The 22,581-nt window shown below is 37.1% G+C and overlaps 2 protein-coding genes and 1 non-coding gene across 4 annotated transcripts; all 3 read right to left on the bottom strand.

Moving 5' to 3' along the window:
• Positions 1-293: 293 nt before the first annotated feature.
• On the bottom strand, positions 294-397 carry LOC114262352 (U6 spliceosomal RNA). Its single transcript, XR_003629329.2, has one exon. It is a non-coding gene; the product is annotated as a U6 spliceosomal RNA (small nuclear RNA).
• Positions 398-482: 85 nt separating this feature from the next.
• LOC114262340 (E3 ubiquitin-protein ligase RSL1) lies at positions 483-3,945 on the bottom strand. Of its 2 annotated transcripts, none has more exons than XM_028202702.2 (3): positions 3,040-3,945; positions 1,643-2,394; positions 483-864 (listed from the first exon to the last, which is right to left on the bottom strand). In XM_028202702.2, the coding sequence occupies exons 1-3, from the start codon at positions 3,649-3,651 to the stop codon at positions 732-734; spliced, it is 1,497 nt and encodes a 498-aa protein (XP_028058503.2). In that variant the 5' UTR covers positions 3,652-3,945; the 3' UTR covers positions 483-731. The 2 variants fall into 2 exon arrangements, with proteins under 2 accessions (XP_028058503.2, XP_028058502.2); XM_028202701.2 differs by having other exon boundaries at positions 1,647-2,394.
• A 4,137-nt stretch (positions 3,946-8,082) lies between these two features.
• On the bottom strand, positions 8,083-21,516 carry LOC114262337 (E3 ubiquitin-protein ligase RSL1). The gene is made up of 3 exons (XM_028202700.2): positions 20,786-21,516; positions 10,342-11,114; positions 8,083-8,463 (listed from the first exon to the last, which is right to left on the bottom strand). Exons 1-3 carry the CDS (start codon positions 21,350-21,352, stop codon positions 8,286-8,288), a joined length of 1,518 nt encoding a protein of 505 aa, XP_028058501.2. The 5' UTR covers positions 21,353-21,516; the 3' UTR covers positions 8,083-8,285.
• Positions 21,517-22,581: the final 1,065 nt, after the last annotated feature.

Here is a 22,581-nt window from a genome sequence, read left to right as displayed (position 1 = left end):
CTTGCTTGTCAAGAGAAAATTTTACATTCAAAATGCTTACCACATGATTCTTAGAAAAATGATCCACACAATGTTTGCAAAAGTTATCTAAAATCATGTAACAGTAACATTTACAAAATTTCAGATTTTTATATTATAAAAAAAACTAAAGCTTTAGGTTTCAAAATCGTCACCAAGAATCTCAGTGACTGTTAGCAGATAAAGAGTTGAAAAGGAGAGAAACAGCTGCTCTTGATGTGAGAAGGGAATAAATTTTGAAGTGCAGTTTGGTAATTCAGCCAATCAATTCAAAAAAAAAATTGGACCATTTCTCGATTTGTGCGTGTCATCCTTGCGTAGGGGCCATTGCTAATCTTCTCTATATCGTTCCAATTTTATCGGATGTCCCCTAAGGGACACTCCCATATAAACGTGGGACTATTGGTCATACCACATAACAAATATAAAGAAACAACACAGCTTACCAAAAAAGTAAAAGACACTTTCAACATAAGTTCCAAAGCCTCTTCTATATAAGAATCGAGGATTGTACCAACATTAGAACAAAAGTAAAGCTTCCTAAATGGTTCAACTATTGATCCATTGCAACATAAAAATCTCAATACTACCATCTAATTTTCTCTTTTCTTTGAAAGGAAAGTGGGAAATATAAGCTTATATGTATATATATATATACAAACATATCTTACGGCCATTCATTGACACTCTGGATCAGAGCAGGGTATTTCTTATCATCCCAGTCTTTGTTGATGCCTATTCGGCTGATCATATACGATATTGCGCTCATCCCAGAGAGGACACCTACATGTAGCTTTCTTGTTCTTCCACTCAGCCCCGCAAATGTAGCAAAACTCGTAACCACATCTGCAAAAATAACAAGTATAACTGGCAATCTAAGTATTGGCACAAAGATGAAGTATGAGAAAGCAATCCAATTATCCAACATATTACAGTTTTCCTTTCCAGACAGTAAAATATTCAGAGGAGTAATAGGTGATATAAAGCTGAGGAAGTTAGAAGCAACGACAACAGTGTTTATTGGTCTTGACAAGTGGTTTGTTACCAAGACACACATGGTAAAGACGGAGACTGATAAAAATTAACATAAATCTGTTTCCTTAATATGAATTTAGTGGGAATACCAAAGTAGCAAGAGTAAAGGGTTACAGATAAAACACTACTTAATTCAAGAGACAGATAATATCAATAAACAGGACAAAAGCATGCTACAAATTGCACAAATCCTATACCACCAAGAAAAAGAGATTTGGAAGTATAATGCATCAAATACAATACGCAATTATTAGTTTCCACGTGTCACTTCCTCATATAAGGGTTGTGCCCTAAACAAAGAGCACTTCCAAAGATTTTAGAAGGCAATTCTGCTTCTTTAGCACGCCTAACCATGCCAATATTGTGTATTTGTCCTGAGGAATTAAACCACCTTTTTCTATCCTTTTTCCATCTTACACCATGTTCATCATCTACTTCCAATTCAAAATATGACTTCCATAAGGGAAGTGTCCTAGCCATCCTAGCCAAGTGGTAACTTGGGTCCATTATGGAGAGAACAACACGATTTAAGCCCCACTACAAAAAATATTAAAACCATTAAGGCATTTAAAATGGAGTAATGCAGTACCTACAATAAATGTGGTTGCAACCTTCTGCAAGTTCAACCATATGGTTGCACTTCACACACTGGCGCCACAGATTCCTCCTTGCAAGAGAATTCAGCTTTGCGTCTTCTGCACATGGGTAAGGATTTAAAATTTTGTAATCATTGCAGCTGACGTTACTGTGCCAAGGGGCCTTGCACCTCATACAGAACAGGCCACGACATCTCTCGCACATGCTGGCTCCTGCATTATTAGTATTTACTAAAGCCTCGGCTTTCGACATTAATGCCGAACACCTAGGATATGGGCAGTAGATTTTCTGTGTCGCGGGAATGGAATATTCCTTTATACGTTGGCTCATAAGATCATATAATTCTGATGTCAAGAAATTTCTGCAGCTCTCAATTTTCAGCTCAGTCTTGCATGCATCATGAGGGCATTTCGGCAGCATCCCTTGAAGTAACTTCACTTCTACATGTTTTTTCAAACAAGAAGAGCAGTAGCGGTGCAGGCAATCATTAACAGAAAACATCTGACAAACATCAGTATCTTCCAAACAAATTGAACAAGTTTCCTTCATATTTTTGACAGGGCTACTTTCTGCCGAACAGGTGACCTGAGAAACTATTGCCTCACTTGCAAGTTTGAGTGCAAACTTAATATCTTTCTGCGCCACAAGAGAGGGACTGCAATATGAAAATTTTCTTTGGAGAAGTGTCACCTGACCAAGAAAGGCAGCTAAATTTCCCTGCATTGGCATGGCTTTGCCAGTAACCTGCATTAGTAAAAACAACATCAACCCACTCATCAATTAGGCATTTGATGACCTAGAAATATCATTATTTCACTAAGAGCAGCTATAATGATGGAGGGTGGCTAAGGGTTGAGAGAGGGAATCACATGAGGGCACGAGATATGACAAATTTTCTTTAGTATGGAACAGTGTCAGTGATAGAATCATTTTAGTTTTTCTATTAATTCTGTTAATATACAAACTCTAACAAAAGAATCTATAATTTCTAATATGCAAAGGAAAATGGCATTTTAGTTTTTTTTTTGTTTATTTGTAGACACAGAAAAGTAGCATACGAACAGGACAAGGCTAAACCAACCAAAATCTCGGGAACAAACTTATGACCAGTTGGTGCCTAATCAATAAAATAAGCATTTGCATTGTTTTCAAAAGTCAACAATTGTTGGCTACATATTTTGAGCCAAAAAAGCCAACAACAATGTAACAAAAATATAAGTATTTTACAGAAGCTCAACAATGTCACAAGAACACCAACAGTCAACCTCAAGCGATCCTGATCCTGTTACAAGCCAAAGATTTTCAGGCACAATAAATTAGATGCATAAAATTCAAAACATGTAGTTATACACACACACACACACACACACACACACTAGGGAGACTCACGTATTGGTAGACCGAATTGTCATCACATATTATGGTAATTCGCTTGATACCCAAACTGATAGCGGCATTGAGGCCTTCAATCAGAGCTTTCACTTCCGCCACTTGGTGGCTCATTTCATCACAACCAAACAAAGGCTTTCGCAACTCAAAAATCGGATAGTCTCCCAAATCGCAAATGGCGATTCCAATACCCGCCGACATTTTCTTCACACCTCCCCCGACTCTCTCCTCTCTAACCAAACCCTTGAAGTAAAGCCTGAAAGCCTCCGCATTAGAAACCCCCACAGAAGAAGACGAAGACGAAGAACCCTCGCCGTAGGGTCTGACGAAGTGATCGCCGGTGTTCACCCACTCTTCCTCGGAGATTAGACTCATGTCGCGAGCGAAGGCCTGATCGTGAATCCGACGACTGAGATCGTCGCGTATTCGCCTCATTTCGGCCTCGGCATGATCGTGATCGCCGTGCTCTTGCTCGAACCTCGCGATTTCTTCGTCGAGGAAGCTAGCTAAGCACGAAGAAGAAGAAGAACAAGGTTGGGGAGCGAGAGAGGCATTCATGGCCTCCTGAATTTGGAGTTGGAAAGCCAGGTCGAGGTCGGACTCAACGGCCATGGCGGTGAGGAGTAGGCGGCTTTGTTCAGAGAAGATGGTGTGGAAATGGAGGAAATTACTACTCAAATGTTACGCAGTGTTTGGTTTCTGTGGAGGCGAGGGTTTTCACAAAAATGAAATGGGAATTATTTTCTCCTTTTATTTTTTGAAATACTCTGTGCGTTTAGGAAGTGGGTTTTTATGTATGTTTTTTTAATTGTAAGGTATTATTGGATAAAAAGATTTTAGTATTTAGAAAGATAGTTGGGTTTTTTTATAGTTAGATGTGATTTTTGTGAGAGAAAAAGTGAAATATTATGGGATTGGATGCGATATTTTGTTTAGATTTATTTTTTTTAATTTTACAAAACTTTTATCTTTTAATGAAAAAAATCAAAAAAAAATCTGGGAACCAAATTCCCAAACACCACCGAAAATTTGTTTTGCCAATTATTTCTTTAAAAAAAATTAATTAAAAAAAACAATCCACATTTTGGAAAATATCATAAATTTATTTTTAATTTTTTAATTTTTCTTTGCACAAAGATAAAAAATAATACGAATAAGATAGGTATTTGAACATTTTTAATTTTTATTTATAAAGACAAAAAATAAAAATGCAATTAAACATTTTTTTTTTTTTGGCACATGCTTCAACTATTATTATTTTATTTTTGCGCATGCTACAACTAGTGTCACAAACTCTCTGTTTGTTAGGTATTTCATATTCTTTTAGAGTTTTTAAAATGTTTGTTAGGTATTTTCATATTCTTTTAGAATTTTTTTTAAAAATATATAAATTGGTGTGTCATGTTAGATATTGTGTTAGACACTTACGCAACATTACACTTATTAAACACTTTTTAGCCTCTGTTTGGAAAATGGATTGGTTTTTTAATTTTTTGACTTTTTTTATTATTTTAGGCTGAGCTAAAAAATTTGGTTTGGGAAGGGCTTTTTAACTTTTTGACTTTTTTTGTGAGAGAAGAGTAGGGGTGGGCGCGGGTCGGTTGCGGCCACGGAACCTCCAATCCGCCATCCGTCCGCCAGATTGGCGGATTGAAGAAAATCAATCCGCATCCGTCCGCTAATCCGGCGGATGTGGATTGAGCGGATTGGCGGTTTGGCGGATGGATGCGAATTGGTTTGGCGGTTTAAAATTTTATAAATTTTCAACATAATTCAACTTGTGCACTTCCTCAAAAAAAAAAGAAAAAGAAAGTATTACAATCAATGACTTAAAAAAGTATTACAATCACTGTATACCTTATCCAAAGAAAGCAAGTTTAAAACTTTAGAATATCACTATCACTGCATGCCTTATCCACATGTTACAATCACAGCATGATTCATCCACATAAAGTATTACAATTTGTGATTCTTAAAATATAATAACAATTCATATCACAAAAACCATGAACAGAGCAGTAGTAAAGATTGTATGTCTCTGTATTGTTATATCTATATATATGTTTTTGAAAACAAAAAACCAACCAGTATATATCATATTTTCTATTTATTATTTTTAGAGCTAGATTAAAAACAAAAAAATATAGATAAATAATACATTTATTTTTTTCAATTCAAAAAATATATTCAAGTTGAAAACTTTTTTTCAACAGAATATTTAAACTCTATTTCAATTGAAAACACAAACATAATATTTATAGAAATTGAAAATACAAAGTCCTATAAATTATTAGGGGTGCTCACGATTTGGCGGTTTGGCGGTTCGGTTGCGGCCAAAGAAATCTCAAATCCGCCATCCGTCCGCCAAATTGGCGGATTGAAGAAAATCAATCCGCAACCGTCCGCTCGTCATCACGCATCCGTCCAAAATGCGGCGGATCGGTTCGGTTCGGTCGGTTTTGGCGGATCGGTATATCCGCTGCTCACCCCTAGAGAAGAGTGTAATGATTATGGATTGGATGTGATGTTTTGTTTGTTGTGGCTAAAATAGCCTATTTTGTCTTTTGTGGCTATTTTAACCCCAACCTTACTTGCCAAACGGACCCTAATAATTTATGAACATGTGTATTACACTTAAGGGTGAGCAGCGGATATACCGATCCGCCAAAACCGACTGAACCGAACCGATCCGTCGCATTTTGGACGGATGCGTGATGATGAGCGGACGGTTGCGGATTGATTTTCTCCAATTCGCCAATTTGGCGGACGAATGGCGGATTTGAGATTTTTTTGCCGCAACCGAACCGCCGAACCGCCAAATCGCAAGCACCTGTAGTAATTTATAAGACTTTGTATTTTCAATTTGTTTAAATATTATGTTTGTGTTTTCAATTGAAAAAGAGTTTAAATATTCTGTTGAAAAAAAGTTTTCAACTTGAATATATTTTTGAATTGAAAAAAATAAACATATTATTCATCTATATTTTTTAGTTTTTAAATCTAACTCTAAAAATAATAAATAAAAAATATGATATATGCTGGTTGGTTTTTGTTTTCAAAAACATATGTAGATGTAACAATATAGAGACATTCAATCTCTACTACTGCTCTGTTTATGGTTTTGGTGGTTTGAATTGTTATTATATTTTAAGAATCACAGATTGTAATACTTTATAGGGATAAATCATGCTGTAATTGTAATATGTGGATGAAGCATATAGTGATCGTGATATTCTAAAGTTTCAAACTTTCTTTCTTTGGATAAGGCATACAGTGATTGTAATACTTTTTTAAGTCATTGACTGTAATACTTTTTTTTTTCTTTTTTTTTTTAAGGAAGTGCACAAGTTGAATTATGTTGAAAATTTATAAAATTTTAAACTGCCAAACCGATTCGCATCCATCCGCCAAACCGCCAATCCGCTCAATCCACATCCGCCGGATTGGCGGACGGATGCGGATTGATTTTCTTCAATCCGCCAATCTGGCAGACGGATGGCGGATTGGAGGTTTCGTGGCCGCAACCGACCCGCGCCCACCCCTAATTACACTTTTTAAACACTTTATAATAATTTATGAACATGTGCTTTAACATGTCATTCTATTTTTTAAAATAAAGAAAATTTCATTTTTTCTTTTATGATCTAATTCATGTGGATTAGGGATGTAATCGGTTCGGTACGGTCGGTATTTAATAAAAAATTACACCAAATTGATAATGTCGATTTTATTATTTTGAAAACTGATATAAACCACTTCTCCCATCAAACCGCACCGAACTGATTGAAACGGTTTGATTTGGTACTATTTAATCGATTTAGAATTTTTCAAACTTGAGTTATTTTTAAATATAATCATTAATGTATATAAAAATATTAAATTAGTTATTTATATATCATTTTAAACATATCAAATCCATCGATTTAATATATACTTTTCAATTCCTAAATTAACAAAAATTAAAAAATTAAAAATACGAAAGTCATATATAATAACAGTTTACAAATATAAGTTATAAAGATGATAAGATTAATTAATTAATGTTAATAATTTATTATACTTATTAATATCATTATATTATTAGATTATATATATATTATAAATACAATATATGTCAAAGCGGTCGGTTTCGGTTTAAATCGATGTACAAGGTGCTTAAACTGATACTGAACCGAAAAACAAAAAAATTAAATTTAAAAACCGCACAAACCAATTCTTATTAAAAAATAGACCAAATATAGTCGGTTGATCCGGTTCAATCAGTTTGGTTGGTTATTTCAATTTTTCTTACATCGCTAATGTGAATATAGCCTGTCATATAAAAATAACAAAACCCCCCACATTATTTGTATACTAAAATACATCATCAGATCCTCATAAGCCATTTCACAACATTCATATGAGCTCCAAAGTAAGCAATGTATCAACACATGAATTAATTTGATGAGCAGAAATTTACAACCTTCTTTAATGATATGATTAAGCCATTTCTCAACATTCACTCTCTCATTACCTCTGTCGAGTCTGTTTCCACCTCTAGATTATATTCTGTATAAGTTCCTTTCTTTAATCATATGATTAAGCCATTTCTCAAGCTCCTTTACCTGAGCTTGACACAACCTAACCCACCTGTAATTCGCGCAAGTTATTGATTCCCTTTCCAAACCCTATCTTTACACTTCTCAATTGATCTGCCAAATCAAGTCAGCAAATCTATCCATACAGCTTAGCTTATGAGGACAAGCAATATAACCATATCATCAATTCAACACAAACAATAACATCTGTGAAGCAACAGTATGGAGACTAAAGAATAATACCTTAGAGGGAGAAAAGTTTGATGGATTTGATATTAGCTACAAAGATAAACTTCAGCATCACCAAACAAGCATAAACTTCAAGTACACCACCGCACCTAGTAGGTAGGGGGATTGAAAGCCTAATCTGCAAAAATTTACATGGATCTTGCCAAAAAGCCAGCGACTGGGAAAGGGGATGAGAAGAGGAGGTCGAGAGCAGGGTGGAGTAAAGAAAAAAATGGTCTGTACAAAAAAATGCTATATATAATTTACCACCTAATATCAACTCACCAAACAATCCAATAAAAAGTGAAGCAGAAATGGGGTAATTGGAAAACAAATGATTTATGTGTTCAATAGTAATCATCTGAATCACTTTCATTTTATTACCATCACCATTCCTATCTCTCTCTCTCTCTCTCTCTCTCTCTCTGTGCAAGTACTTTATTACCAATAGACATCATCAGAATCGGTGTCAAAGAAATCATCATATTCATACTCTTCATCAGAGATTTCTTCATCTTCATTGTACAAAATATTATCCTCATCCCATAGTGGACAGGAGCACGTCCCTTTCTTGTTCTTCCACTCGGCTCCGCAGGTATAGCAAAACTCGTACCCACATCTGCAAAAACAAGAAGTATGAGGGACATAGCTATGGAAATAGGATAATGGAAACTGTTATCTAGCCTTTGTTTCTAGAAACATGGAGTAATCAAGTCAAAAATTGTTGAAAGCAGTATTCATCAAATAATAAAGCAAACAAATGGATCTCTCCCCATTTTCTCATCTAGTGAGTTGTGAGTCTTGTGGCCTGAAACTTGACAGAGTAGCCCGAATGCTACAAAGCACGGACACGGACACGGACACGTGACACGACACGAATACAACACGGACACGCTGACACGGCAATTTTCAAAAAATGCAAGACACGACACGTAGGGGACACGCACATAATATATATTTATTATACGTCATATATGAATATATCATTCTAAAACAATAAATAAATGTAATATAACACTAATTTCAATAAATTGATATTATTTTTCTTTATCATCATATTCTAAGTTACTTTGTTTAAACTTATAATTAGTTTCGTGTGTCTCTAATCAATGGACACGTGTGTCGTCCAAGTGTCCAAAGAGTGTCCGAAGAGTGTTCAAGCCTAAATTATTTTTAAAAAAACAGGAAAAGTTTAGATGAGTGTCGGACACGTGTTAGGAAAGTGTCCGACGAGTGTCGTTGTCCGACATGGACACGCCACCTTTTTAGAAGTGTCCGTGCTTCTTAGCCCGAGTGAGATCATCAGAATACCCTGGCCTAGTCAATAATGGATTAATTACGACATACAACCTTGGTAGTATGGTACCATGGTCAACTTTTTAGTAACCTTACAGAGTTGGTTTGCTGTCACACAAAATAAAAGACACACAAGTAATCTCTGAAAGCGAGTCAAACAACAAACAAAAGCAGTAATCCATGCAGCTCCCCAACTCTCTGAACAGAGCAACTGAAAGAATGAAAATACGCTTGCCAAAACATGCCCTCGTGACAGAAACACATGATAATTTCCTTTTAGCAGGCAATTCAAAAAGTGAACAGGTCTATTTAAGGACACATCAATAGTAAGGTATTAAAGCCACCAACTCAAAAGGTAAACAATGAATGCATAAAACCAAAATAGTAATTAGACTTGGGTATATCTTGGTTTTCAGATAAAAGAATAAAAACCAATGTCTCCATATGGTCCAAAATATTTAATGCAGAAATACATCACAAGAAAACCTCAGTGCATTTATCTTGGTTCCCAGATCAAAGATTGTACGTATATGGTCCAAACCTTATACATGGCACCTCTTGACTGTGCCGCATCATCAATGGGAATGAGGCAAACTCAGAATAATTTTAGAGAAAGGGGATTTAACAAAGACCTGACACCTCAATGACTACATCATAACTATCTCTGAATTGTCCTAGCATGTCTAGAAATGGATGTATCATACGTACCTATCCTCTGTGCACATATGATACATCCCTCAAAGGCATTCCTCAACCAGTCCACCCTCCATCTTCCACAAAGATCAAAAAGCAATGGCACATGGTCTAAAATAGTAATAAAGTATTACAACAAAAGATAATCTCATCATGTTTCTAACTGAAACAGAAGATACAGCCAAATTCTCCCTATTAAAAAAGGAAGGAAGGATGCATGCAGTATGCACAGCATCCCTAGTATTTTAATATGTTAATGAAATTTTAAATCGATGAGGTTCAGATGCACAAATGATTAGCTGCATCCCAAGTCCCATCATAAATAACAGAAATTCCTTGATACCGAAACCAATATTCTGCAATAGTTGGGAAGATACTCAAATTTCCTTTCATGTTATTCTTTTCTTTTCTCTTTTGGTTTTTGGGAAGCTTTTATGATTCATCGTCATTACTGAGAATTACTTAACCAAAACAATAGCATAGCATGACTAGAAAGAGACTCAAGTACCTGCAAGTCATGTGGTAGCATCCTGCAACAAGTTCAATCATATGGTTGCACTTTACACATTGACGCCATAGATTCATATCTGCAAGACTCTTTAGCTTTGCATCTTCCGAAGGGAGACAAGGATTGTTCCTCTTGTATTCATCGCACCTCATGTTTTGGTGCCAAGGAACCTTACAATTGATACAGAAGACACCTTGACATTTTGTGCATTTCCTGATTCCAGATTGTTCAACTCCGACAAATGCTTTCTTAGAATATTTTAAAACCTCACTTTTCGCCATTAAGGCTGAGCACTTGGGATATGGGCAATAAACTTTCTCAGTGACGGGAATGGAAGCTTCCTTCAGGCGTTGGCTCATCATCTCAATTAGTTTAGGAGTCAAGAATTTTTGGCAGCTATCAATTTTCAGTTCAGAATTACAGCCTTCGTGAGGACATTTGGGAACCATGCCATGAAGCAACTTCACTTCCACATGTTGTTTCATACAAGCAACACAATAACGATGCAAGCAACCATCAACTGGAAAAATCTGACTAGCATCCATATCCTCTAAACAAATTACACACCCCTCATACATATTCTTGGCACAATTTGATTGTGGAGGCCCATTGACCTGAGAAACTATTGCCTCTCGTGCAAGCTTAAATGCAAATTTAACATCATTTCGGGCCACAAGAAATGGGGCCGAGTACAAAAATTTATTCCGAAGTAGGGTCACCTGATTAACTAATGTCGCTGTCTTCCGTTGCTTGGGTGGCCATCGACCAATAACCTGCATTGGCCAATACAATATTTATTTCTCCTATTTTCAAACAGGTTTCATTACAAAAGAAACTCAGGCAATCAGTGTAGGCCTCTGAAACATTGTAAAGAATCTGCAGATGACTAGGGAATCACTCAAAAGTTCAAAACACACTGGCAGATATCCTAGCTTTCCAATAAAAATGCTCTGAATCCTTATGTTCAGAAAGAAATGCAGATTAATTTATTATTAATATCGATTAAAAAAACTTTGAATGAAATAAATCCTAAAGGAAAAATAAATGATCATTATACCCACAGTTTAATAGTTGATACTGACTCGCGATATGCCTATAGTGGAATTCTAAACTCTTACAACCAATGCAGCTAACCCAGTTGGCTCCGTCAGTTTAAGGACAACTGATTGGTAACAAAGACCATAATTTGAAGTGGAAACTATTTCCTTCTAAGACAAGATAGCTATTTAAAGTAACTGATCCATGGTTCCATGACTGAGTCGCAAATTGCACATTTTCAAGACAACTCTTGTGCAAAGTGATGACAAAATCCAAGCCAACATGGAAAAAAAATGGCAAAATTACAACTGATATATACACAACATACCCAGAAGTCCTTGAATCCAAGGTCTTGAAAGTTCATTTTCCTAAAGCATTTGTAAACTCTAATATGCAACTTGAGTGTTAATACTAATACATGCTAAAACGGGGGAAGTATTACTTCAACAACACCCCAATTTACTGATAAAGGCCCTAAAGATGCAAAGCAAAGACGACACAAATTCCTAATACATCTTCCTGGCCTTTATAAGGAAGGAAAGGGCATTCAACTTCTGTTAATCAACCTCATGAAGGGGTTACACTGATACCCCTGAGGTTACATGTTAATACATTAATACCCTTGTGGTTCGGGAAATCGCATCCACCTCTTGAGGTTTATAGTTGCATTACAAAATCTCCCCTCTGTAACTAACAATTTTTGCTTATGTCAGCGTTTAATTTTTTTTTAAATAGCCATATTTAACCTTCACTTTCTCTGTTCTCATCTCTCTCACCCTCTCATCCCTCTCTTTATAACACACCCACATACTACCAACCATTTGAGACAAGGGGTAGCAATGGTGGGTTTTTTTTGTGCAGTTGGTCAAAGATTTGGTGGAAGCTCTGAGGGTGGAGCAGTGTGATGGATTTGTTGGTTTGTTGTGTGATTGGGTTGGTGGGTTTCCTAAGTATTTGGTTGAAGGTTGGTGGTTGACACCCACATCTTTAATCTCTAAAGACAAGAACAAACACAATTGCTCCCAGCACCCACCAGTGTAAATTTCGAAAGCCCCAAACTTGCCATCATCGTTGATTTGGGAAGATCCCTCTCCCTCCCTCCCTCCCTCCCTCCCTCCCTCCCTCTCTCTCTGTGTTATATATATATGTGTGTGTGTGTGTGTGTGTGTGTGTGTGTGTGTTTGAGATATGTAGTGGTGCTGGCAAATTTAGAGCCATAACAACCATGGTAGAGGCCAGCCTAAACCATGATAGAGGCACAGAATCAAAGTTAAGTACATTTGGTAAATTTGCCTATTACACATTGCATATTGCAGCAAATGTTTGCCAATCACTACACTGACTGTTTTGTTTTCCACCATTTGAGATTCTCTCTTCGTAAACCATATTACCATGGATCCTTCTCTCATCTACCACCATCATCTAGAGAGAGGGAAAGAGAGGAGAAAGAGGGGAGGAAGAGGGTAGCTGTGTTGAGGAAAGAGAGTCTGGCGAAGATTTAGAGAAGTGAAAAAGTTAGGGAATGGGTTAGACTTCATTTCCTTTTATACTGATAATTGAGCAATTACAGGCATAATTCTGAGGAACCAAAAAGAGATAAATCAGAATACAACCAATTATTTTCTATTCTCATATTTCATATATTCTAATAATTTCCTATTCTAACACTCCCCCTCAAACTGGTGCGAAGATATCTCTCATACCCAGCTTGCTGAGAATGCCATGAAAGGATTTGCTCCCTAGTCCCTTGGTAAGAACATCAGCTAGTTGGTCCCCAGTCTGCACAAATGGAACACATATGGTGCCACTTGTGAGTTTTTCCTTTATAAAGTACCTATCAATCTCCACATACTTAATTCTATCATGCTGAACTAGATTATGAGCTATGTTGATTGTGGCCTTGTTGTCACAGTATAGTCGCATGGAGTCAGTCTGATGAATTCCCAAGTCTCCCAACAATAGTTTAATCCATAGTACCTCACATACCCCTTGAGCCATAGCCCTGAATTCTGCCTCAGCACTAGATCGAACAACTCCATTCTGTTTTTTACTTCGCCATGTGACTAGATTGCCACCAACAGATGTGCAGTATTCAGAAGTTGACCATTTGTGAGTGACTGATCCTGCCCAATCTGCATCAATAAATGCTTCCACGCTGAGATGGTCATGTTTTGAGAAGTAGAGACTTTTTCCAGGAGAAGACTTCAGGTATCTCAAGATTCTCATAATTTCATCTAAGTGGGAAGTTTTAGAAGCATGCATAAACTGGCTTACCATACTCACGGCAATGGCAATGTCTGGACATGAGTGGGATAAGTGTATAAACTTGCCCACTAGTCTCTGGTATCTCCCCTTGTCCACTGGCTCTCCCTTTTGATCCTCACTGAGTTTCTGGCCTAGTTCTAGAAGTGTATCACATGGTCTACCTCCAAACAGTCCAATTTCCTTTAGCAAGTCAAACACATACTTTCTCTGACATATAAAGATGCCATCCTTGCTCCTAGCTACTTCAATACCCAAGAAATACTTCAAACGACCCAAGTTTTTGATTTCAAACTCCTTGGCTAAGTATTCCTTCAACCGAGGGATCTCCTCAACGTCATCTCTCGTTAGAACAATATCATCAACATAAATAATGAGAACTGTGGTCTTACCATGTGAGAAGTGTTTCACAAACAAAGTGTGATCAGCTTGACTTTGCTTGAACTCATATTTCAGCATAGCTTGAGCAAACCTTTCAAACCAAGCCCTAGGGGACTGCTTAAATCCGTAAAGCAACTTTCGGAGCCTACATACTTTACCTTTGGACTTAGCATCCGCAAAACCATGAGGAATATCCATATAGATCTCTTATGGTAGGTCTCCATGAAGGAAGACATTCTTTACATCAAACTGATGAAGTGGCTAATCCAAATTTGCAACAAGAGAGAGTAAGATTTTCACAGAATTCATCTTAGCAACCGGTGCAAATGTCTCCTGGTAATCTACCCCATAAATCTGAGTGAAGCCCTTAGCAACCAATCTTGCTTTGTATTATTCTATGGAACCATCTGCTTTGTGTTTTACCGTATACACCCACTTACATCCAACTAGATTTTTTCCTCTAGGTAACTCTACTAACTCCCAAGTGTCATTCTTGCTAAGAGCGCTCATCTCTTCCATCATGGCATGTTTCCATTCAGGAATAAAGAGAGCATCCTAAAAAGTGGTAGGTAGACTCACAAAAGACATTTTAGACAGAAAGGCTTTATATAAGGAAGACAGATTAGAATAAGAGACATGATTAATAATAGGATGCTGAGTACATGACCTAACTCCCTTCCTATTAACAATGGGAACATCAAGATCTGAAACATCAGGAATAAGAGTACTAGAATTAGAATTACCTGGACTCTTAGGAGATGAGGTTGACTCTAGACCAAGGTTTCAAAATGCGGTGTTACGTAACGGTTGCGGCCATTACGAAACGATTGTGGCCATAGGCAATACGCGTTACCTCCACTTTTGCGGTGTGATTGAGATTCACAGGTGTGTTGGTCGTAGTGGTTGTAACGGTGCTATAATGGCCGTAACAGCCCGTTACGTAACAGTTTGGAATTGTTTCTTTAGGAAAAAAGCAAAAAAAAAAATGTTGAAAATGGGGGAAATAGGCCTAGGTTAAACGCCTCAAGTGCGTATCTTGCGCACTGAACATTTTTTTCCAGGGAGACGACACCTAACTGGATTACCAAAAAAATAAAAAGAAAAATGGGAAACAAAAGAAATTTGGCTTAAATGCTTCGAATCAAAGATAAATACCGAGAAATACAATTCTTTCGCTCATACGATTAAAGTACAATTCGAAATTTGAAAAAATTTGGACTGTGATCTTCGATGTTTAGGGTTTTGCAAGTATCTTTCGTCCTCTCTCTCTTTCTCTACCGTGTTCTCCGTCTCTCTATTTTTTTTCTCTCTCATTGAGTTATGTCTCTCTCTCTCTATGTATCTTTGGGTATAGAGGAGTGAGGCTCTTTGACTTCTTGATAATGACTAGTCTTTGTTATAATATAAGAAAAATGCTTGGGAGCACTAGAAATGGAGCACTAGAAGGACCACTAATGATGTGGCAGTGGGCCCTGCCCACTTTCTATGCCTTGTTTCTTTTTTTTTTCTTTTTTTTTTTACCAATCCCAATGTATTAGTGCTATTAGTGATGTATTTTTTAGTGGTCTAAATCATTGTTGATAATATAATGGCATTTATGTATTTATTATTTAAAGCTCTCCCTGTTGCTCTTTCCAACTTTCACCAGAACCTTCATAATTTAATAAAAGAAAATGGCCTTTAATATTATCTTTATTTGAAATCAATAACTATCTTTATTATATTATGTATAGGTCTGTGTGTTTAAAATTTCAATCACTTTTTAAGATCATTTTTTTACAAGTTATTACTTTAAAAACTATTTATGTTATAATTAATTAATTTTATATTTTATAAAAGTAAAAAAAGATCAAAACTCAAAAAGCTTATTATTTTAAAAACTATTTGTGTCAATTTTTGTTGATTAGTCTATTTTATTTTTATTTACAGGTTATTTAAAAAGAGAATGAATATTGAAGTGATCCAAACTCAAAAAAAAAAAAAATCTTTATAATTTATTTTTTAATTTTTATATGATTACATTAGAATGTATAATTTATTTTTTAAAATTATTCAAGTTAAAATTTGCATATGCTTCCACAAGTATAATAATTTTATACATCTAAGTATAATAATTTTATACATCTAAGTCCAATAATATATATATTTTTTTTGCCACAAGCATAATATAGATTTATGACATATAAAGTCATTAATTATTAAAATAAAATGTAAAAAAATTCAGTTTATAGTGATTTAAAAATATGAAATATATTGAATCATACTTAAAAAATTCCAAAAATTGATCAATATTTATTTTAAAACCCAATAAATATGATTATGGAAAAAAAATATGCGTATCGGTAAGTTTTTCTCAAATTGTGCGAAAAAAAAAAAATCACGGTTCTAGTTACCGCAACTGTTACGCTACGGCCTTTACACCCCGCAACCGCAACCACAACCACGTCACTTCCACCGTTACGACGACCGCAACCGCTTTTCAAAGCCTTACTCTGGACACTCATCCGGAGAAGAAGTTGGCAGTAGTGAAGAGAGAGTAGGCTCTTGCATCTAGGTGACTTGTTGTCTGTCTATCCTTATCCTTGATACAAACTTTGTCTGCTTCCTTGTCCTCAACAACTGTTGGCTCATCATCCTCGATCTGTTCAACCACTAGCAGAAGAGAAATAGGTGTAACAAGGATCTCTTCACACCAAGGCTCCCCCCTAAAGAGATGACTGGGATACCAAAGAAGGCAGAAAGTAAAGCTGAGACTCAAAGAACGTGACATCCATGGAGACAAATCATTTGCGAGTGGGAGGGTGATAACACTTATAACCCTTTTGGGTGGCAGAATAACCCAGAAAAATACACTTAAAGGACCTAGGATCCAATTTACCACGAGTGAGAGAATGATTATAAACAAAGCAAACACAACCAAAGGTCTTAAGAGAAATGGAGAACCTGAAAGAGGTAGACCCGAACAAAACTCGAAGGAGGGTTTCTTTTTGAAGGACTTGGGTAGGAAGACGATTAATCAAATAAGCGGCAGTGAGAACCGCTTCCCTCCAATAAGATCGATGAACCCGCATCTCAAAGGATAAACAACGGGCGACATAAAAAAGGTGGCGATTTTTGTGTTCTGCAACACCATTTTGTTAAGAGGTATTAGTGCATGAAGTCTGGTGAATAATGCCATGTGTGGCGAAGTAAGTGGCAAGACCAGAGTCAATACATTCCCCCCATTATCAGAACGTAGAATTTTGACAACCGTCCCAAACTAAGTACAAACCATTTTATGAAAGTTTTGAAACACAGAAAAAAACCTCACTTTTATCTTTCAACAAATAGACCCAAGTGGCCTTGGAACAATCATTCATGAAGGTAACAAACCATTTATGGCCGGTTAAAGACAAAATGGGATGAACCCCATACATCAAAATGAATCAAAGAAAAAGAAACTAAACTTTTATTAATAGAAGGAGCAAAAGAGGCTCTGTGTTATTTTCCAAGTTGACAAAACTCACATTAAAAATCTGACACATTATTTTTCTCAAAAACAGAGAGAAATAAATGCTTAAGTAATAAAAATAAGGGATGTCCTAAGCGACGGTGCCACAACCAAATGTCTTCCTTGGTGGATGGTAATTGAATAGATGAATGAGCCAACTTGTCTATCTGATCCAGAATGTAGAGCCCATGTTCCTCTTACCACTGCCAATCCTCTTCCTCGTGATAAGGTCCTGAAAAAGACAATGATTAGAAAAAAAAAAATGTCACGCTACAATTTAAATCACGGGTAATACGGCTCAAAGATAAAAGATAAACACTGAAATTGGGAACATGGAGAATAGAAGACGAAGGAAGGGAAGAGGTGGCATGAATTAAGCATTTCCCTGACACAGACGAAATGGCACTATCGGCAATACGCACTTTTTCCTGACCTGAGGAGGGTTTATACTCTGAAAATAAATTAGAGGAGCCAGACATATGGTCGGAAGTACCGGAATCAATAATCCATGGTACAGTCGGATAAGAGAGCAATGCATATGGGGAGGAAGCCTAGTTACTTGAATTGGCAAAGGAAGAAGAGGGTGCACCTGTAGCAGAAGTGGAGGCTCAACGGTCTAGCAAGTGGCGAAAAGCAATCTCAAAATCCGAGGCAGATAACCCCGAAACATCAGCAGCGGAGGAGACAACTAGAGATGAAGATGGTGGCTCAGCAGTGTCTAAAAGATGGGCTCATGCATTGGCCCCTCGGCCTCTAGTACCAGACCGACCCCCTTGAGTACCAAAACGGTCTCCAAGTCTACCAGAAGGAGTCTCATACAGCTTCCAACAAGTCTCTCATGTGTGGTGAGGTCGGCGATAGTAGTCATAGTAAAGATTATCCTTCTCTGAGGAATGAAGAGAACCCCGAGTCACACGGTCGCCATTGTGAAAGAGTGCAGAAACTAAGGCCGAGCGATCAGTAGTAGCAAACGGAAACATCGCAGAATGATGACTCTCCTCATTCTGCATAAAAGCAAAGCTTCCTAAAGAGAAGGAAGCACATCCATGCCAAATACTCTGCTCCAAACCGGATCATACTTCACATCTAGGCCTTCCAATAACTTGAAGACCCGCTCTTGTGCCACAAACTTCCGGTAACCAATAGAATCAGTGGGACAGATAGGTTTGTAATCCTGAAGGTGATCAAGTCGCTTCCACCCATTGTTAAGGAAGGTAAAACACTGAAGGATAGTCATCTCACCTTGTACCGACTTTTCAATGGAGCGACGTAACTCAAAAGCCTAGGAGAAGTTCCCCTTCCGGGAGTAAGTGGTAGTCATTGCCTCCCAAATATCCTGTGCAGTGCCTATAGAGAGATAGCCTTCTCTAATCTCCGGGACTATAAAATGTATCAACCAACCTATAATGAGGGAGTTAGTGATCTCCCACTGTTCATAACTGTGGTCCGTGGTGGTGGGTGCCTGTATCCTGCCATCAACATATCCAATTTTCCCTCTACTCTTCAAAAAAATAGTCAAACTTTGCAACCACGCTAGATAGTTCTAACCATTGAATAAAGAGGTGGTGATCTTGAGGCCAGGGTTAAGGTTATCAGTTATAGTAGGAGGTATAATGAAACTCTCACTCTGAGGTGGCTGAGAAGTAATGGATTCACTAAGGGAATCAGCCATGGATACTCTACTATTGATCTCTCAAAAACAAGGCCAATCACAAATCCGAAAAATAAAAATGAAAGGAAGGAAAGAAAGACACAACTACCACTGTGAAAGTATAAAGAAATTAAGAACTCATCAATTTTCTTTTTTTTTTTAAGGTTAAAACATCAAACAAAGAGTTTAAAACATAAAAGCCAGAGACCTAGAGACTGCCAACAGAGATAGAGGGCCAGGGGACAGAGACTGAGTGTCGTGGAAGGTCTAGATAGCCAAAAGAACTACCGTTGAAGGGGGAAAGCCCTGGAGGGGTGCCGACAAGGACTCTGAAGCCAATAGGACCCTGCGACACAGCCTACAAAGCTAGGAAGGGCTCTCGACAGACCCCTAGAAGACGAGAGGGGGCCTGCAGAGGCCTGGGTTGAGGGTTTTGGGAGACCTAGGTGAGTAAGATAGGCTGGGTGAAGGGTTTTGGTGGCTGGGTGCTGGGTTTCTGTGGCTCAAAGGCTGCAGGAGAAGAGAGGCTAGAATAGGATGGCTAGGGCCTGTGTGGCTCTGATACCATGAAGATTTAGAGAAGAGAAAGAGTTAGGGAATGAATTATTCATTCCCTTTTATATTGATAATTGAGCAATTACAGACATAATTCTGAGAAACCAAAAAGGAATAAATAAGAATACAATCAATTATTTTCTATTCTAATATTTACTATTCTAACAATTTCCTATTCTAACATCTAGTATTATGAAGCATGAATACGGATACAAGTATTGGTACCGGTATGATACAGGTACGTTGATATGATAAAATTCAAAAAAAATAGAGTACGGGTACGACATGATACACTTGTAAAAAAATATTTATTTTTAATTTAGAGTAATGTAAAAATTAAATAAACGGTTTAATTTGTTAAAATTCAACCTATAATTAACATTTAATGTCAAAAGTAAAGATATAAATCCAAATTAAATATTAATTTATTAAAGAACTTACAAACCATTGTTTAATTTTAAAATCATGCAAGTATAAAATAAAAAATAAAAAAGAAGTCTAGTGAAAAGAGCTTTATCTCTGTAATAGAAAAAAATATTATTTCAATTTAGATACAGTACAGCGTGGATATATATTAGGTACGTCTAGATACTCCAAAAATTAAGAAGAAAAAACTTGGATACGTATTTAGTGTACCTGATACGTTCACAGAAGTGCCATACGAGGTACTATACGCCGGTAAGTATCCGGTACGGATACGGCATGTTTTTCGAAGAACTCATCCTTCATAGGTCTGGTATCAGGGCTGGGTGGAAGGTAATTTGTCTTTAAGAGTGTGAGGGTAAGAAACTATTTTTTATACATTCACAGTTAAGAGACAAACACTGGCAAGGGGGTTGTAGAGTAAATACAAATTGTCAGTATAATTTACCCTAAAAACTATTACTTTATATACAGAGGCAGTGATTTGTCACAGCAAACATACACATATTTCACTTGTGCTATACTATATTCATTCAATAATTGCCAGACTATATATCCAGACATACATGGATTCCCTAGAATGCTAACTCGTGCAGCAAAATTGAAAAAGAAAAACAGAGTAATGAAGAAGAAAGAAAGCTCACGAATTGGTAAAGCGGATAATAATCGCAATAAAACACAACCCTCTTCAAATCCAAAGCAATGGCGGCATTCAAACCCTCAATCAAAGCCTTCACCTCCGCGCCATGCCGGCTCCTCCCATTCCCCAAAAGCGGTTTCTTCATCTCGAAAATCAAACCGTCCCTCGAATCACAAATCGCGACCCCAATCCCAGCCAAAGCGACCTCCTCCTCCGAATCCCCAACCCTCTCTTTGCTAACCAAACCCTTGAAATAAACCCTAAAAACCTCGTCAGGTTTCGCTTTCACGCCGCCCTTGGACGACGAGCCCTCCCCGAACGAAATCTCCGGAGCGAGGCGATCGCTGTGCGTTTTCTCGAGCTCATCGGTTTGTGGTGGTGGTGGCGGCGGCGGCGGCGGCGGAGAAGAGGAGATGAGGGAGAGGGAGGCGGTGATGGCTTCCTGGATTTGGAGGTGGAAGGCGAGGTCGAGGTCGGAATCGAAAGCTTGCGCCGCCATGAGGTGGCGGAGCTGTGCGGCGGCGATGGTGGAAAAAAAGTCATCGTCTGAGTCTGATTCGATCGTTGACATTGTTGGTTTGGTAGTGAGTGTGAGTGATTATTAGGGTAGTGAAGTGAATAGTCACCTTGTTTTTGTGTTTTTGATGGGAATGGAATGTGAGAGCGACTTTCTTTGATTTTGCGGTGTTTGAAGAGACGGATGAGTCTGGATGGAGAGTTATCCGATTGAAAAATTAGGCTAGGCTTGGTTTGGCATAGCTTATATAATTTTTTTTTTATTTTTTTTTTTTTATTATATCATTTTTTTTATTTTTTTATATATTTTTTTATAAAAATATAAAAAATATGTTTTTTTAAGACATCCTAAACCAATTCTTATTGCATGTTGAGGGGGACATTGCTCAAGCTATGCGACTTTTCTACATAAAGTCAACTATCTCTCTTAAAGTCATCTAAATTTATCCATAAATTCCATACGATAAAAAGTCATATTTAAGTGATTTTGATAAAATTGGAGTTTACATGATTACCATTTTTTTAATCTCTTTTTCTGATGTATTTTTCATATTTTAGACGAATCATTTTGTAATGGGTATTGATTGTTTAGCATTGTTGAAGTTTCCTTTTCTGATTAACTACAATGTCTGCGTCATGTTACCCATTATCGCAAACCCAAATTTTGCAATTAACACTACACATTTACACATTAACATTAATAACAACATCCACATAAAAACTAGCACTACTATCCAATGTTATGCCAAACAACCCCACCCACTATAGGAAAACATGAGTTTTTGGTAAATTTAATGTGAAATTAAAGTAGTCTCAACCATTGGTTAAGATGGAATTAAATGAGTTTAAATTCTTTGTAATAAGGTCTTTACAATACAAAAAGAATAACAAAAAATCATTGAGAATTGAATGAGAAATTGTCTCATAAAGATGGCCTCATGAATGAGGTTTTGGGAATTGTATATAACTACCAATCTCACATTGATTGTACACGAAAATTTTGATGGGTATTTAAGCCTCAAGATTTTGATAAGGGTATGAGCCCTTTAGGGCATCCAAATTTTCCGAATAAAAGGAATTATGGATGCTTCAAGGATGAGCTTGGGCCAAAACTATGGTCCAAGTTGGTTATCGCAAAATTGCCATGCGCGCCTGCCCGGACCTGACCGGGTCCGTGGATCTTGGGCCTTGGGTTTGTGGGTTTGGACTGGGCCGAATTGGTAGTCTACTAACCTAATTTTTTTGGGCAAGGCCTACTGTAGATCGGTGTGTTATAGTGTGTGT

The sequence above is a fragment of the Camellia sinensis genome, chromosome 14, assembly GCF_055761805.1.
Source record: "Camellia sinensis isolate YWXY chromosome 14, ASM5576180v1, whole genome shotgun sequence".
Taxonomy (NCBI): Eukaryota; Viridiplantae; Streptophyta; class Magnoliopsida; order Ericales; family Theaceae; genus Camellia; species Camellia sinensis.
Note: the sequence above shows the minus strand (reverse complement) of the source record. Positions and strands in the feature narration are given on the sequence as shown.